Genomic DNA, 18,309 nt, shown 5'->3' with positions numbered 1-18,309 from the left:
TTTATTGGAAGGATGATATGTTGGCTGCTTGAGAACGATGCTCAGTGATCTGTAGGCTGGGTTACGTCTCGGTTGGGTCCCACGTAGAATGGACCACTCGTTGGCTGGGTTAAGAACGGGCGGATACACCTGTAGGCTAAATAAACTGTAGGCCCAGTCATGGTTAGGTGGTGTGACCTCTAGGCGGCGTCCACTGAACACAGGTTACGTTTTGGCCAGGTCCCTGTAGGCTGGATAACAGGTCGGAGGACCGACCTGTAGGTTCACTCCGGCGAGCCTGGATAAGATGTTGGGATCTTCTCCTATAGGCAGAGTAAGTTGAAGTGGGGGGGGGGGGCGCGAGTAAGAGATTAACCAAAGAATGTACTGTATATGCATGTATGCATAACCCATGGACACAGACAATATTACAGTGAAGGCCTGGGGGGAAGGCAGGAGAAGGGTGGAGGGGGTCAATGGGGGAAATAAGGGAGGGACATCTGTAATACTTTTTTTTTTAATTTTGTTTTATTGCTTAAAATGTTACAAAGAGTAGTACATATGTCTCCTTTTTTTCCCCCTTGACCTTCCCCCATGTAATACTTTTAACAATAAAGATACATTTAAAATAAAATAAGCCGAAACCGGTTTGGCTCAGTGGATAGAGCATCGGCCTGCGGACTGAAAGGTCCCAGGTTCGATTCCGGTCAAGGGCATGTACCTGGGTTGCGGGCACATCCCCCGTAGGAGATGTGCAGGAGGCAGCTGATCGATGGTTCTCTCTCATCGATGTTTCTAACTCTCTATCTCTCTCCCTTCCTCTCTGTAAAAAAATCAATAAAATATATTTTTAAAAAAATAAAATAAAATAAAATGGTAATAAATCTGAAAAAAAAGGAAAAAAAATGGCTTCAAAGTCCTATAACCCTGACTGTAACTACTCTGGACTTCTAAAAGCAGAAAAAAGCCACATGTCTTTTTTCGCCTTTGAATTTTATAGCAGCTGCCAATAAATGCTGAAGTTCAAAACAAGTGAAGAAAATTACTCTGGTAATGAAAGGGTTACTGCTATTACATTGCTGCAGATCCAGTTTTGGGAAAGCTCCATATTGCCAGAAGCAGGTAACCAAATCAAAAGAAAAAGAAACCTATAGAAAAAAGAACAGGCAAGACGCAGTAGAGAGGACCACTCAAATGAAAGACAGCAATCACAGTGTAAAGTACTTTCTAGAGGCACCCAAACCCGCCCAAATCAGGAAAGGTCAGGAACAAAATTTAGGGTAAGTGCCTGGTACCAAGCTTAAGGAAATACCCAAAATGCCACAGCTTGGTCATAAAAGGAATTAGCTTCAGTTGCTAGAAAGGAGTAGAGTGTTTATGACTGGAATGGCAAGTCATTCAGGATTATAAAGGTTATTTTCCTGTTCACTAAATGTATTTAACATTGAGGATGAAGGCAGCACAAAGTTTGGAAGAGTGCATATTTAGTTACAGCTCTAGCCATTCTAAAAGGCTGGTCTCTGAATTCCTTATAAAACCGACTATTGCTAGTAATCACATAGAAATAGTCCTTTGTTGAATATCTTCAGATAACTGATGGTCAGTTTGTTATGCTTTACCTTCTAGATCCAGAGAGAAGATCTCATATAATATGTTTCACAAAATGGGGTGCAAATCCAAAGAACTTGGCTAGTCAACATTGAAAATATAGAGAAAGGAGAATGTTCATGTACTCATTTATTCACTCATTTTCTTAATAAGTTCCTAATATTTTCTGGGTACTTTGAGGTTTTCTCTATCCAATTCAAAAGTAGTTAATTTTATTGAATAGAAAAGTTTAAATGATATGTTAAATCTAGCTACCCCCATGGTTTGATTTTGAAAGCCAATTCCAAGAGGAAAACTATACAGTCATGCCAGACTTTTCCAAAGTGGCTGCTCCATTTTACATTCCCATCAGCAGTGTATGAGGGGAGATTTACCCTTAGATTCAGATGGCCCCTTGTTAGATGTGGGACCCTGTATCAAGTGGACATAATTTATAAACACCTCCATTTGTCATCTGTGAAACAGGAGTAATGGTAATATGTACTTCACAGATTATAATGAAAATTAAATGAAATGTATGTTAATATTCCTAGTACAAAGTACACCCTCGATACATGTTACTAGTTCCCTTCCTTCAGTCTTTGATATTTGGTTGGCAACATTTATTCTGTAGTAAAGTCAGATAGAGATACAATTATAACTCCCTATTAACAATAAGAGCTGCTACCTGACCTGTGTGGCTCAGTTGTTGAGTGTCAATACAAAATAAATTCATCTTTTTCTACCTTCTGTGGAATGAATGCTCAAGTCTATAGGAGGAAAAAAACATAGAAACAAATCAGTTTTTATTTGGTTTGGATTTTTCAAATCCCCCCCCAAACAGTTTTTATTTCCCCAACTTTTCATTTGAAAGAGTTTAAAATCTACAGAAGATTTAAAAGAATATTACAGTCATCACTCATATACTCACCATCTAGACTCAACAATAGTTAAGGTTTTGAATATTTGCTTTATGTATGTGTATGGTTTGTTAAGCTATTTGAGAGTAAGCCACAGACAACACCATGCACCCCTAAATATTTTAGTCTTCCTCTTCTAAAAATAAGAGATTTCTTCAGTCTTGCCAAATAACATTACCACACCTAAGAAAATGAATTATAATTCTCTAAATCTTTTACTGTCCAACCAATATTCAAATTTTTGCAATTCTCCTTGAATTATCTTTTACTGATAAAATTTTTTTCCAACCCAGATCGAATCAAGTGGTTACATCTTAGTTGCCTTAGTTGTTACATCTTACAAGCCAGCTTTGCTTTTAATCAACCTGAATGCTTCTGACTGTTTTGAGTCTCTAACATCAGCAGGGAGAAGGAAAAAAGAGTACTGTTGTTGTTTTCAAATTTAAGATCAACTGGTATACCTCCATTCTACCCAGCCATTTTCTTTGTCTTGATTCTGATTAAGCCTGAAATGGGCAGTAACAGGACACAAAATTATGTGTTGCTTTTTAAGCATGATATTCAACGTGATAGAATGGATATTGATTATCATAGACATGTGTTAAGTTGCCTCCCCAATATCACCTTGAATGTTCTAGCTATGTAGTCTATTGGTAATTGATCATGGATGGATCAGTGACTTTTTCCTATTTCTCACAGTGATGGGTCCAGGGAAAACCCCATGACCCAGGTCAAGCCTTAACAATCAGAGCAAGGCTCAACACCAGGGCTTTTGGCTGAACTATGAGGGACAGCAAAGTTTCTCTTTCCTGCTAGACCTGAATAAGGAACCCTGTAAATTTGGGGACCATGGGCTGCCATCTTAGACCCAAAAGGGAAGAGCCAACTTAAAAATATGCCAAAACATGTAAAAGAACCCAACACATAAAAAGAACCACAGTGTATGAGCCCTAATCTAAGCCCCATCTGAAGCCAGCATGTCCACCCCTTGTTCTGTAATTATATCAGCTAAGAAATTACTTTTTTAAAAGCATTATTTATTTATTTATTATTATTATTATTTTTAGAAATTACTTTTTTTGCTTAAGCCAGTTTGGGTTACGTTTTCTATTATTTGCAATTAAAAGAGTTCATAGGCATCAATTCTTTTAATTTGCTAGTCAGTGTAATATGCTGCTATGAAGATAAGGAAGTAACAAAAAAAATAATGGTAGGTGCATAGAAACAAAATTGTACAACTTAACAAATTGTTATTTTAAAAACCCATTTAACCACTATCTAGAAATAGAAGCTTGCTAACACCCCAGAAGTCCCCCCACACACATACATACACACTCTTCTCACAAATGTCTAACCTAACTTTAATATAGTAACTTCCTTTTCTCTGCGTGACCACCTGAGTCCCTACATATGGTAGTTTAGTTTTGCCTGTTCTTGACTTGTATATAAATGGAATCATATAGTGTGCATTCTTTGGTGACTAGCTTAACATTGTGTTTGAGATTCAATTATGTTCTTGTGTAGACCTGCAGTTTCATTCATTTTCATTAAAATTCCAAATTTAATGACCTCATCTGAATATAACATTATTTTTTGTATTCATTCTGCTGTTAATGAACATTTGGGTCAATGAACACCTAAATTTCAGCCTGAGACTACTACAAATTGTGCTGCTCTCAGCATTTTGGAACTTGTCTCCTGGTGCTCAAGTGCAAACATTTCTCTTGAAGATAAATGCTGGGCCACAGGGTCTGTTGGTATTCAACTTCCTTAGAGAACTCCAACTGTCTTCCAAGGTGTATGCACCAATGTGCACCCTCAACAGCAATTGGTCAGAGTTTCTATTGCTCTATATTCTAGCCTACCATTAGTATTGCCATCTTTTTCATTGTAGCCATTCTACTGGGGGTTGTTTTGTTTTGTTAATCCTTACTTGAGGATATTTTTCCATTGATTTTTAGAGAGAGGGAGAGAGACACACAGAGAGAAACATCAATGTAAGAAAAACACATCGATTGGTTGCCTCCCCGATGGGTCCCAGCCAGGGCCAGGGATGGAGCCTGCAACAGAGGTATTTGACCTTGACCCGAATCAAACCTGGGACACTTCAGTCAGCGGGCCAACGCTCTATCCACTGAGCCAAACCAGCTAGGGCTCTAGTGGGGTTTTTAATTTGCAGTTTTGTAATTGCTAAGGAGGCTGAGTACCTTTTCGTGTTTATTGGACTTTTGGACTTCCTCTTTTGTGAATTGTCTAAGTCTCTTCCCCAATTTTCTCCTGGGTTGTTTGTCTTTTGCTTTTTGTTTTCTAATCCTTTGTATATTCTGAATGCAAGTCCCTTGTCCATCATATATACTGCAAACATCTTCTGTTGCTCTGTAGCTTCCCTTTTCATTCTCTAAATAATAAACATAAATTTAAGTTTAATGTTTTTATATGTAATGATTCTTTTAAGCCTGTTTCTCCTGTGCTTTACAAAGCCATTGTGTCTTGAATCCAGTGTGCATATCTGTGTAGATCTGTTTCTTGAACTCACTATAACATTACACAGGTTTGACTGTCTATCCTGTGCCGATACCAGACTGTTTCAATTACTCTAGCTAAATAAGAAGTCTCCATATGTGGTAGAGCAAGTTCTCCCAATTCTTTGTCTTTGTTTTATTTTCTTCAAAAGGATCTTGGCTCATTGCATTTCCTTATCAATTTTGGAATTAAATTTGGAATTTTACCTTGTCGAGTTCCTCAAGGTCTTATTGAGACATTTCATTTTTGACATAGAGGTCTTGCATGTATTTTATTACATTAATTCCTAGATATTTTATGTTTTTATGCTGTTGCTAGTGTTAATTTAAATTTTCTGTTAGTCTTTGAATATGTTAACAGTAAATTCCAAGAGTTCCTGTCCCCAAGAACTTCCAATCCCATAGGATTGGGGATAGACACATAAATGGTTTTGATACAAAGTGGAATGGATTAGTTATGATTAAGGTGGGCCAAGTTTGCCGTGGAAATACAAATGGGAGGAATTAACCCATTCTATGGGGTCATAAGATGGACGGAAGGCAGAAGCATTCTAAGTGTTGAAACATTGATAGGAGTCAGTAGGTGAGTCAAGGATGAGGCAAAGAGGGGCAGAACGAGCACACATTTTATATACACATTTCAGGGGAAGTTGACGTGGGACATTTTCTGCCTCAGTGTCAAGTGAGGTACCAAAACAGTAAATTCAGATGCCAGCATGAAGGTGACACAGACTCTCCCATGGGCATAATTGACGAAAGGAATGTGAACACACTAGTTCTAAGACTCCTGGAGCTCTGAGGGCAGATGAGGTCACCAAATGGTGCAAAATGGGAGCAGAGAAAGGATTTGGGAAAGGTTTCTTTGGAGGGAGGTGTTGCTGTCAGTATTGCTGAGCAAAGAAGTCATCATGGGAGGTGCTGACACCTTCTGCTCTAGTCTGGTGGCTGTGAGACCTTCCAAGAGATAGGATGGGTCAATCCATTCTGCTGCCCTGCACCATGCTGAGCTATGGAAAACTCCCTGGGGCCTTCTGACACCCAATGTGTGCTACCATATATATACTAGAGGCCCGGTGCACAAAAATTTGTGCACTCAGGGGGGAGAGGGGGTCCCTCAGCCCATCCTGTGCCCTCTCGCAGTCTGGGACCCCTCAGGAGATAATGACCTGCTGGCTTAGGCCTGCTCCCGGGTGGCAGAGGGCAGGCCCAATCCCTAGGTTCAGCCCCTGGTCGGGCTCAGAGCAGGGCCAATTGGGGAGTTGGGGCGCTGTCCCCTGTCATGCACAGAGCAGGGCGGATTGGGAGGTTGAGATACCACCCCTAGTCATGCTCAGGGTACAGCCGATTGGGGGGTTGGGGCACCGCCCCCTGTCACACTCAAGGCAGGGTCGATAGGGAAGTTGCAGCGCCACCCCCTGTCACGCACAGAGCAGGGCCGATCAGGGGGTTGAGGAGCTCCCCCCTGTCACTCACAGAGTAGGGCCGATAGGGGAGTTGGGGCACCGCCCCCTGTCACACACAGAGCAGGGCGGATCAGGGGGTTGGGGCGCCACCCTCTATCACCCACAGAGCAGGGTGGATCAGGGGGGTTGGGGCTCCGTACCCTGTCATACACAGAGCAGGGCCGATCAGGGGGTTGAGGAGCTCCCCCCTGTCACTCACAGAGTAGGGCCCATAGGGGAGTTGGGGCACCGCCCCCTGTCACACACAGAGCAGAGCGGATCAGGGGGTTGGGGCGCTGCACCCTGTCACACACAGAGCAGGGCCGATCAGGGGTTTGGGGTGCTGCACCCTGTCACACACAGAGCAGGGCCGATCAGGGGGTTAGGGCGCCGCACCCTGTCACACACAGAGCCGCAGGGTGATCAGGGGGTTGGGGCACCTTCCCCTGTCACAAACAGAGCAGGGCAGATAGGGAGGTTGTGGCCCCGCCCCCGTCACACACAGAGCCACAGGGCGATCAGGGGGTTTGGGCGCTGCCCCCTGTCACGCTGATCCCGGTGCTGGGAGGCCTCGCTGCTCCGCTGATCCCGGTGCTGGGAGGCATATTACCCTTTTACTATATAGAATAGAGGCCTGGTGCACGGGTGGGGGCCGGCTGATTTGCCCTGAAGGGTGTCCTGGATCAGGGTGGGGGTCCCCACTGGAGTGCCTGGTCAGTCTGGCTGAGGGGCTGAGGGCCATTTTCAGGCTGGCGGGTGACTGAAGCTCCCAACCGCTCCTTTTTTTCTTTTTTCTTTTTTTATTCTGGGCCAGCTTTAGCTCTGAGGCTTCGGCTGCTGAAAGCAGGTTTCTGGCCTTTGTTTACCTTCTGTATTTGATACAATGTTGCGGTCCGGCTGGCTGAAGCCCGGCTGACTAAAACAGGTTTCTGGGGTTTTGTTTAGCTTCTATATTTGCAACATAGTTGCTTAGAGTTGCAGCTGAGAGGCCGGCAAGTCAGGCGGGGAACGTTGGAGTCTGCAGTCACTGGAGCAAGCAAGCCTCCCTGTTCGCTTCAGTGCATGGCTGCCGGCTGCCATCTTGGCTGGCAGTTAATTTGCATATAGCCCTGATTAGCCAATGGGAAGGGTAGCGGATGTATGGCTAATTACCATGTTTCTCTTTTATTAGATAGGATAGGGTGTCCTCCCAAAAATGTATACCATGCATTATTGATAGCTCAATTCTTTTCAGATTTAACCCTTTGGAATTAATAATTATTAATCATTAATAATTTATACATTTTTGGGGACAACATACTTTTAGTCTTTGTTCCTGATTTCCAGTACAGAGCTTTTAAAACCCTAGGATTTTCCTGATAGGATTAAGAAGCCCCTTTTCACCTTGCCTGAATTTATGCTGATAAGCCAATAGATAGCTTCAGGATGGGGTCAGTCATCATAGTGTATTACTTTGTAACCTCTTTGAAAGCAACTTAACTATATTGTGAACATCTTTCTCTTCCTACTATACAAACATCATATTTTTAAAGCTACATGACATTCCACTATTTGGATATACCATAATTTATGAATTTTATCTCCCACTGTAAAACACTTAATGTTGTTTCTTTTATCTCTACATATATAAAAGCCTAAGCAACTGTTACAGCGGAACGACCGGAGCAACTAAAACAACCGCTTGCTATGATGCACACTGAGCAGGCAGGCAGGTGAGCGGTTAGGGGCAAGCAGGCAGGCAGGCAGATTGCAAGAGGGCTATCTGACTGCCAGATGTCCAACTGCAGGGATTGGGCCTAAACTGGCAGTCAGACACCCCCTGAGGAGTCCTGGATTGCAAGAGGGTGCAGGCCGGGCTGAGGGACCCCCCTCCCCATGCACCAATTTTGTGCACCGGGCCTCTAGTATAATTATAAACGCCAGTGTTGTCAACATCCCTATATGAACTCTTTTGTTCACTTGTACAGTTATTTCTGTAGGATTAATGACTAGGTGTGAAAATTCTGGTTAAAGAGTACATATATTTGTTTTCTAGGGCTGCTAAAACAAAGTGGCTGGCTTATGCAACAGAAACTTACTGTCTTACAGTTCTGGAGGCCAGAAACCCAAGGTCAAGCTGTTGGCATGTTGACTTCTTCTGGGGGCTCTGAGGGAGAATCTGGTCAGTTCCTCTCTCCTAGCTTCTGGTAGTTTGCTGGCAATCTTTAGCATTCCTTGGTGTCTGCTATGTCACTCCTTTGTCTTAATCTTCACATGGCTTTCTCCTGTGTTCCTATGCCCAAATTGCCCCTTTTTATAAGGACACTGGTCATAATGGATTAGGGGTCCACCCTACTCCAGTATGACCTCAGTTATAATGACTCTATTTCCAAATAAGGTGACATTCTGACATACTAGGCATTAGGACTCCCGCATGTGAATTTGGGGGGACACAATTCAACCTACAACATATCTGTAAGACTTTTAACATATGCTGCCAAATTTTTAGAGTGCATCTTTTAGAGTTGTAAATGAGGTGGCATCTGACAGGACTCAGGATGACTAATTGGGGAAGGGATCAGAGAGGAAAGGAGAACTGGGTGATTTCTAAGGATTGGCCATGAGCAACTGAGTGAAATACAGGAGAATTATACTGGGAGAGGGAGTGTGGTCAGTGATGAAGTTAGGTGTTAGACAGACTGAGTCTGAGGCATTAAAGAACAGGCAAGTGGAAATGTCTAGTCAGGAACTATATATATTGGTCTGGAGTTTAGGAAAGACACAAATTTGTGAATCATCACTACTTAAGTGGAAGTTGAAAGTCATGGGGATACATAAAATCACCCACTAAAATAGCCAAGTAATATAAGATAAAAAGAGGACGAAGGACAGCATTCAAGAAACCTCAACATTAAGAGGATGTTTGGGGAGAAATGCTTCAAGGATGAGGACATAAAGTGTTATTTGAAGGATGTGTGACTTCAAAGAAGATAAGAAAGCATTCCAAGCTGAGCATATGGTCTGAACAAAGGGCTAGAGACTGTGAATGCCTATGGCATAGCCTGAAAATATCTGATATGGCTGGAGATAACAGTAGGAGTGGACAGGAAGTGGTGGAAATGAAAAGAGGAAGGTGAATTAGGGCCAGACCTGGGAGATGTCTTGTACCTGTTGCTGGCCTAGTAGCACTCAGATCCACACCCTGTCCTCTCCTGCTTACCTCGGTATCACAGGGCGCTGAGCCCTGTACCCGCACTGCAATCAGGTTTCAGGTTCAGTCTCCAGTTGAGGTGCTGTTTCTCTCTGACATGGATGTTTCCCTCGCTCTCTCTTCTCCCCTCTCTCTCTACTCCCTTCCTCTCTCTCTAAAATCAATAAAAACATATTTTAAAAATTAAATTAATGTTCATCCAAAGAACTGAGATATAGATGGAGAAGAAGAAAATGATTAGCTTACTGATAAAATGTGACTGCCATTAAGGAATAGAATGTATAAATGAGTACTGAATTAACTAAAATGTTAAGGAAAGAAATCAGTAATATCGAAACCTGTCAGGAAGAGAACACCATTAATTATCAGTATAAAACACTTCAGGAGAGGCTGTGTGACCTACAGGGAGGTCTTCTTCCCTGAGAACTGTCCCTAGGAGACAGGGGCAGGCTTAGGCAAAAGCTGATGCCCTTGGAAGAGTTGGATGATCCAGAGAGAGACATATGACCTAAGTTAGACAAATTAAGATTTGATTCCAGAATTTTGGGATTTGGAGCTAAGTGACACAGAGACTGGGAGTCAAAGTCATATTAATGGCAGTACTCTAGGAATAAAATTTGTGAATTTATTGTTAAAGGCCTTGGTTTCTGGTTCAAGAACATTCAACTAGTACTCTATGTCAGGTACTGTGCCCTCCAATAATGCCTCTTCCTTTCCACCTTTTTTGGCTCAAGCCAGCCTCATTAAGTTTCTGTTATTTAAAACCAGAAATAATATTTCAACACAAATCACTTGAGGTAATATTTACTCAGCATGAAGGAAAAAATGTACCACTTTAATGTTATCAATGAAATTCTAAATACTAAATGAAAATTATGAGTTTATTTCAGTATGAATAATGAGGCTCTGGAAATTCTAGGTAAGAAGTAATCATAGCTATCAATAAAAAGAAAACACAAACCTTCTATTTGGCTTTATGAACAACATTAGAGGCCCAGAACATGAAATTTGTGCACGGAGGGGGGGGGGGGTTCCCTCAGCCTGGCCTGCGCCCTCTCACAATCCGGAACCCCTCGGTGGGTGTCCGACTGTTGGTTTAGGCTTGATCCCTGCAGTCAGACATCTGGCAGTCAGACATCCCTCTTGCAATCCAGGACCACTAGCCCCTAACCACTTGCCTGCCATCCAGCCTGCCTGCTCGCCCCTAACCACTCGCCTGTTTGCCTGCCTGCCCTTAACTGCTCGCCTGCCTGCCTGCTCAGTGCATGTCATAGCGACTGGTCGTTCAGGTCGTTCCAGTCGTTCAGCGTTAATAGTCACTTAGACTTTTATATATATAGATACTATATGGTCCTTATACTTCCCATTTTGCAAGTGGAAGATTGATGGAAACTATGTCATCATCTAGCACAGGCCCATAGAATGTTGTTGAAGAACTACTGAATTAAACCCTAGACTCTGAAATACAGAATTTAAAAAATCTTTAGTTATTCAATAAATTCATTTTGATTAACAAGGATTGAGCTCAGGGGAAATTGATTACCTTAAGGTCAAGAAGATAATTTTCAGCAAGGCTGCTTCCAGAACCCTGACTAATGCTCTATGGACATAAACACATTGCTAAAGAAATGTTTCCTGATGATGTGATGTATAATACATAAAACAATGCTAGCCTATTCCTTACAGATAGCCTCTTGGTGATCAAAGCTTGCTTTGTCATGTTGTATTTGTTTAGATTATAACAGTCTAGACATTTCATTAATATTTACGGAAGCATGGGAGATATTAATTTATCCACTTATGAGTCACTGTGGATATAAAAAAACAAATAAATGAAAATTGCCCTCATAATGTGAAATACTGCAACATAATTACAATTTGATGTTCTTGTTTAAGATTTCAAATTGAGTGTTGATTAGGCAGCAATATATTATATTTAAATTTCATCTCAGAAATAGTTCTTTAGTCTAGAATTTGTGGGTAGGGACATTTGTAATTATTTCTCCCATGACTTGAGAAGATATTATCTCCTAAGCACATGACTTTGGATATAAACAAGCAGTACAGGTTTTACCGTTAACACTGTGCATGGGAGACTGCTGCCGGGCCATCTATGGGGGCCTGTTTTAGTTCTATATTACAGGAAATTTCCCCCACTTTTCTTGATATTTCCCCATAAAATGATGGCAAAATTAAATGAATATGGATCTTCTGCCACCTGTAATTTATATTAAGTTTGAAATTTTCACTCCACTTACTACATAAAAAGGTAAAATCAATTTTCTATAATACATATTATTTTTATTATTGGGAGAAATGAACTTTACTATTAGAATAAGTAGTCATTTTTTCCTCTTGCCGGTAATTTTTAGATCCTATGTTTAAATTAAGCTTGCTACTTTCAGGCTTAAAATTAAGTTCCAAAGATCTAGTGTGCAACTTTGTGCCTATACTTAACAATACGGTATTGTACACTTAAAATATTTTTTAACAGATCTCATGTCAAGTGTTCTAATCCAATAAAAATTAATCCTATGTCATATTCATGTTTTGTTTTCAAAATAAAAAAATTTAAATCACTTTAATCTTAATTGTAAAAATAATACAGACTTCCAATTCTGGGAGAACATGGAATAGTTGCACTTCTCCCCATTTCTTGTGTTAAATATAGCTAAATACCCTGCATAGCATTATAAAACCAATATAAGATGATTCTGAAAGGGGGAGAGAAGGCAGATTGGTTAGTTACTCGGGATTTCTTTTTGCTTCATATTTCTCAGAGTGGGTACTGAAGATGTAGGCAACCAGAAACATCAGCGGGTAGAGACAGAGAAAGCAGCCCCCCCTTCCCTTCCCAAAGCCTGTTCTCTCTAGACAAAGGATCAGGAAAGGTGTAGCCTAGCAAGGGAGAAAACACTCAGTTAATAGCCACATGTGTAGAAGACTTAACATGGGAGTCCTGGGCCTGCTGTCCATACAAAGTCCTGCTTGCAAGGCTGGCATCTGGGAACCTCTCCGATAAACAGTGCCCTACACTGATATATTACACTAGTGGCCTGGTGCATGGATTTGTCCACATTGAAATGAAATTAATTAGAAACATTTTAATATTGCTATTCGCCCTTTCTCTATAAGTGTCAACCAACTTCATGATTGACAATGACAGATCGAAACACACGCGTGTGATTGGCAACAGTGAGAGCTTTATATGTATTGCACATGCGCGAATCAACTTAGCCTTTTATATACATATAGAATAAATTTGCTTAATTAGCCTGCTTTCTGATGTAGCTAAACTTTTTCCAGCCCAGTGAAGCACCCCAACTTCTCTTTCAGGTAATTGTCAGCAACACAGCCGTAAATATCAACACGAAGCAGGTTATTATTGTAGATCACGCAGGGAGAATAAAGGGTAAAATATTTAACTGCAGCAGTGTTTGACTATATTCTGCACAGTGAGAAAATGTGAAGTCATTTTCGATGTCCACCATTTCTTACTTCTTTTCAGTTGGATCAAGTTTCTAAGCTTTCTAAATTTCCATTTTCCAGCTAATGAAAATAGGATTCCACCGAGTCTCCCATCGACCTATTCCAGGACTTTTGTGAGGATCAAATGAGATGAGGCACAGGAAAATGCTTCACCGACATTTGATTAAAGTGTAAAATGTTTGCACCTGGCTATAAAGCAAGTCGTGTTCCTGGGCTGAAGAAACTCCAAGGAGGCTAGTCGCTAGGGGGAGGAAGCTAGGCGTTGCTACATGATGTCATTACCCGGCACCCACAGCGACCATTTCTGGGCTGGGCTGTGGGCCAAATTTTGTGTGTGGCTGGCTGCGATTTGGTGGGGTGTCGCTCCAGGGTGGTGGTGGGACCTGTGTCCACTTGGGGGAAGCCGAGTGTTGCTTTGTGGGCACCAGGTCCTTGGTGCCATTTCTCTGTAAATGGCCAATGCGCGTCACAGCAGCTCCTGCGTTGAGTGTCTGCCCCCTGGTGGTCAGTGTGCATCATAGTGACTAGTCGGATGGTCAGACACTTAGCATCTTTAATATATAGATTTTCCTAAATGATGAGTGTTTTAGTGTGCCTACACTGTTTATGGTTTATGCTGCATACCTGTTTTCCTTCTGGGAGTCTGGAACTGGTGGTAGGCAGTGGGTACCTATCTGACTAGCCCTCCACAAAACAGCAACAAAACCCTTGGACAGTAAGTCTCCAATGAGCTTCCCTGGAAGATGACACTTCATACTTGTTGTCACAATTCACTGATGGAAAAATTAAGTGTATCCTGGGTGATTCCCCTGGGAGAGAACTCTTAGAATCATGTGCCTGGTTTCCTCTGGACTTCACGCCATGAAGCTTTTCCATTTGGAGATTTTGCTTTGTAACCTTTTGCTGTAAATCTCATTTGTGAATACAACTACATTCTGAGTCCTTTGAGTCCTCCTAGTAAACCTTTGAACATGGGAGTGTTAAGACCAACACATTGCCATATACAGAAGAAGTCATAGTCCCACCCTCACCTATGTCAGCCCAGTGGGAAGCCAGAACTTTCACCATCTCCCAGTGGTAATGAGCTGCCTTTGCCACTTCCCATAATGTCAATTGGAGGCCAAGTGGGGAGCAGTGAAGAGGCACCCCTCTACCTCCCAACCAAGGTGGTATCAGTGGAGGCCTGGTGAACCTGACCTCCTGCCCCTGCACAGTACTGGTGTCCTTTCCTGCCCACATGGGGTGTCAAAGGAGGCCTAATGGGAAGCCTGGACTTCTATCCCAACCAGGTAATTACAAGGTGACATCTCCCTTCCCTAACCAATAGTGTCAGAGAAGGTCTGCTGAAACAGATTTATTTATTTTTATTTGCTTTTATTTTTAAAAATTATTTTAAAAAATCTTTATTATGGAAACTCTTACATATGTCCCCTTTTTGCCCCCATTGACCCCCTCCAGCCCGCCCCAGGCCTCTACCACCCTACAGTGTCCATGGGTTATGCATATATGCATACAAGGTCTTTGGTTGATTACCTCCCACCCACCCACCCTCCCTCCGAGATTCTGCACTCTTGAAATAGAAGATTTAAGTAAGATTTGAGCCTCATAATGTAATAATGCCCCAAATAGTCAGGATACAATAGAAAAGTACTCACCATATGACAACTAGGAAAATCTCAACTGAAATGCGGAAAGTCAACTAACGGATGCCAACACCAAGATAAGACGTGGAATTATCTGACAAGGATTTTCTGTAAGCCAGAGATTTTCAACCTTTTTCATCTTATGACACAAATAAACGAATTACTAAAATTCTGTGGTACACCAATAAGTGTATTTTTTGCAGATCTGACACACAAAGGGAATGGCAATTGTTGTGTTGGCTATTGGCATTTTAAAAATGTTTTTATTGATTTGAGAGAGAGAGGAAGGGAGAGGAATTGAGAGATAGAAACATCAATGAGAAAGACACATTGATCGGCTGCCTCCTACATGTTCCCTACTGGGAATTAAGCCCACAACCCTGGCATGTGCCCTAACTGGGAATCAAACCTGCAACCTCCTGGTTCATGGATCAATTCTCAACCACTGAGCCACACTGGCTGGGCATGTTGTCGTTTTTTAAATTTGACAATCTAAGGGAAAAGAGGTCGGTGCCCCTGACTGAATAGTGAGGTACTGAATTTTTAAAAAATGCTTGTGGCACACCAGTGTGTGTGGCACACTGGTTGAGAATCACTGATGTAAGCTTTGTGAGAAAAAAGACCATGTCTGGTATATTCACCATTATAGTCTCAGAGCCTAGCATGATGTTGGCTGAAGCAGGTACTTAATAGTTGCTGAATGGATGAATGGAATGTCAGGTAATGAGAGCATGTAATAATACATGTTATACATATAGTATGTACATATCAGTAAATGATTATAATTTGTGTGTGACTGGATGCACAGAAAAATTTTGAAATACGCATCAAAATGCTCATAGCACTATAGGATGCACTCAGTATTTGTGAAATGAATGAATGAAATCAGTGAGAAACTGTCACTAAACAAATTTTCTGAAATAGTTATAGACTGTATCAAGTTTAGACATTTGTTTGAAATGTAAAAGGGAAGTATAGCAAGATACCATATCTATCATTGATGAGAATGAACCAGTAGAAGGAAAAGAGGTTAAAAATACAAAAAGAGAGAGGGATGCTGGATTTATAGAAAGCTTCCTGAAAAGGAGCCAGAGCACGAACATGCGGGTTGACTTCAGGTAGAAGGAAACGGCCACACTGCAACAGAAGCAAAAGAAGTGAGGACAAATGCAGATACAACTGTAGATTTAGAGGTCTGAAGATGAGGTAATTCCTCTTCGAGACCTATTTTCTTAGCAAAAACATAAGATAATATTATCTGCCAAGAGCAAGGTTGTAAATTGGAAGGTCTGAAATTTGAAGAGTTGAGGTTTTTAAAGTAGTCATTTTGGAAAGGAAGTTGAATAGAAAAGGTAGTAAACTTGCCAGGCTGAATAAAGGGCCTGTACAATCTGTCCTGTGAGACAGATTCTGTCCATTTTCAGCTCACTGATTGCAATCAGGGAAAAGGCAAGGTAATAGATATTAGAACAGAGGAACAAAGTGCTCCAGTGAAGTTAAAAAAAAAAAAAAAAGAGGATTGTTTTTCAACTGAAGGAGAGGAAGACAATGGCCTGAGAAAAGGAAGAAAACAGGTCAGGGAAGATGGAGATAAAAGCAGGGTGGTGGTGGATTTCTGGCTGGGGTACAGGAATGTCCTTTTGTCTTACAGTCCAAACATGGTCACAGTGATAGTTTATCACCTGCTTTTTAAAAAAAAGTATTTTTGTTGATTTCAGAGAGGAAGGGAGAGGGAGAGATAGAAACATCAATGATGAGAGAGAATCATTGATCAGCTGCCTCCTGTACGCCACCTATTAGGGATTGATCCCACAACCTAGGCATGTGCCCTTGACCAGAATCAAACCCAGGGCCCTTCGGTCCGCAGGCCAACGCTCTATCCGCTGAGCCAAACCAGCTAGGGCTATCATCTGATTTTGTGACATTGGTTCCATATTTCTTTTAGTCTCTTAGACCTGACAATCTATCAAAACCCTATGAAGGAATTCCCAGGCATCTTTAGTTGCTGCAGAGAAGTATGAAGGCACAAGGATATCATCCTCCATGCATTAGAAGAGAGGCTTTAATGAGCAACAGGAGGCAGAAGCTTAATTTTTCTCCTTTTATTGGTCGTTGTGAGTTACTGTAAGCCCTTTCTTAGTCACCTTTGTGTTCTTCCCTAGTTACCAAGAGTCCAGTTCCTATATTCAAGAGATATCTTGCAATCTACTCCAAGTGTTTTGTTAACATTACTTTTGAATTCATGAATGTTCAGCTAAATAGAAGTGGACTTGGGAGGAACTGAGATCTGGGCAAGATAACTTAAAATTCATCTGTTAAACGGACCATTTGTCCAAAATACTCAGCTACCATTATTTTCCGAGAAATACTACTTACTGTTCAACACTTGATAATTATTAAATTATCTACACTCTAGTAATACCAAACTTATCAGACCTTTTGTACAATGGCTAATCCATTATTGAAAAGAATCTTTATGAATCGTGTTGCTTAGAATTAGTGAAACTTCAAAGTTTTAGTTGAACTTGATGATTAACAAAAACAAACCTCTTTAATCACAACAGCAAAAAATATAAAGTGGCTAAGCAGCTGGTTAGCACGTGAACAAGGCAAGGAACAGATTGGGTTGAAAGAAAATTATAATTCATTCTAGGGTCCAGTCCCTTGTCTTTTGATCATTTCTTTGGCTGGATTGCTAATGCATGATTTTTGTACAAATTCTTTTAATTTGGGGTTTTCCTTTCCTCTTTTTTTTTTTTTTGAAAGACGGTATATATTTTCTGAAAATATGCTTTGTTTTTTAAAAGGAGCAGATATGCATTATTAGTGCAATAAAAATTACCAAAAGAGAGCGGGAAAGAGAATATAAAACAGTGTATATCTTAACTAAACCATTGTTAAGAAACAAAACTTGTCTCTTTGCTTCCCTTCCATAACATCGCTGTCAAGTAGAAGGCAAAATATAGGTAATTCTAGGACTGCATATATGGAGGCCAATATTACTTACGCGTTTTCCCTTCCTTTTCAAAACTAGGTTTTGTTTGGTACTATATGCAACAACCATGTGCCCCCCCCCCCCCCCCCCCCCCCCCCCGCGTCCTGGACTGCGTAAAATGGGGAGCCTTCTAAGCTGAAATTACTTATGTTGCTGGCTCCCGGTGCCAGGGAAGGATCTCAAGTCTTCAGTCCTCAAAGGTCACCTTTCAGGCCTCATTTCGGAACATGGGCTCTAGTCCCGAGTGCCAGCACACCTGGGCAAGCCGCGCGCCGCCCCCGGCCCACTCAGACTCGGCGAAACCATCCCCGAGACCTCACACCCGCCCGAAAACACCCTCCTAGCTGGGACCCTACTAACTGGCGCATGCGCAGCACAGGCGAAGGCCGTCAGCCATCCAGAGGTCCTAGCATCTGCACAGCGGTCTCGGAAAGGCCTGGCTCCACCGTCACCAGGAGGAAATCCCGGCAGCAGCCTACCCAGCATGACCACTCGCAGAAAAACAAGGGAAACCGCGGTCCCGTCTCCAGCGCGTTTCCGGT

The 18,309-nt window shown here is 41.8% G+C and overlaps 1 protein-coding gene across 1 annotated transcript in view; it reads right to left on the bottom strand.

Annotated features, from left to right (window-relative positions):
* The window catches only part of RNF145 (ring finger protein 145), a 67,424-nt gene extending 49,155 nt beyond the window's left edge, over positions 1-18,269 (bottom strand). The window contains exon 1 of the mRNA XM_023754077.1: positions 18,128-18,269. Within this exon, the coding sequence (XP_023609845.1) occupies positions 18,128-18,135 (8 nt within the window). The 5' untranslated portion in view covers positions 18,136-18,269. The remainder of the gene's footprint in view (positions 1-18,127) is intronic.
* Positions 18,270-18,309: the final 40 nt, after the last annotated feature.

Source organism: Myotis lucifugus, unplaced genomic scaffold (genome assembly GCF_000147115.1).
Source record: "Myotis lucifugus unplaced genomic scaffold, Myoluc2.0 scaffold_56, whole genome shotgun sequence".
Classification (NCBI taxonomy): Eukaryota; Metazoa; Chordata; class Mammalia; order Chiroptera; family Vespertilionidae; genus Myotis; species Myotis lucifugus.
The sequence above is the reverse complement of the archived record's forward strand: the minus strand, read 5'-3'. Positions and strand labels throughout refer to the sequence as shown.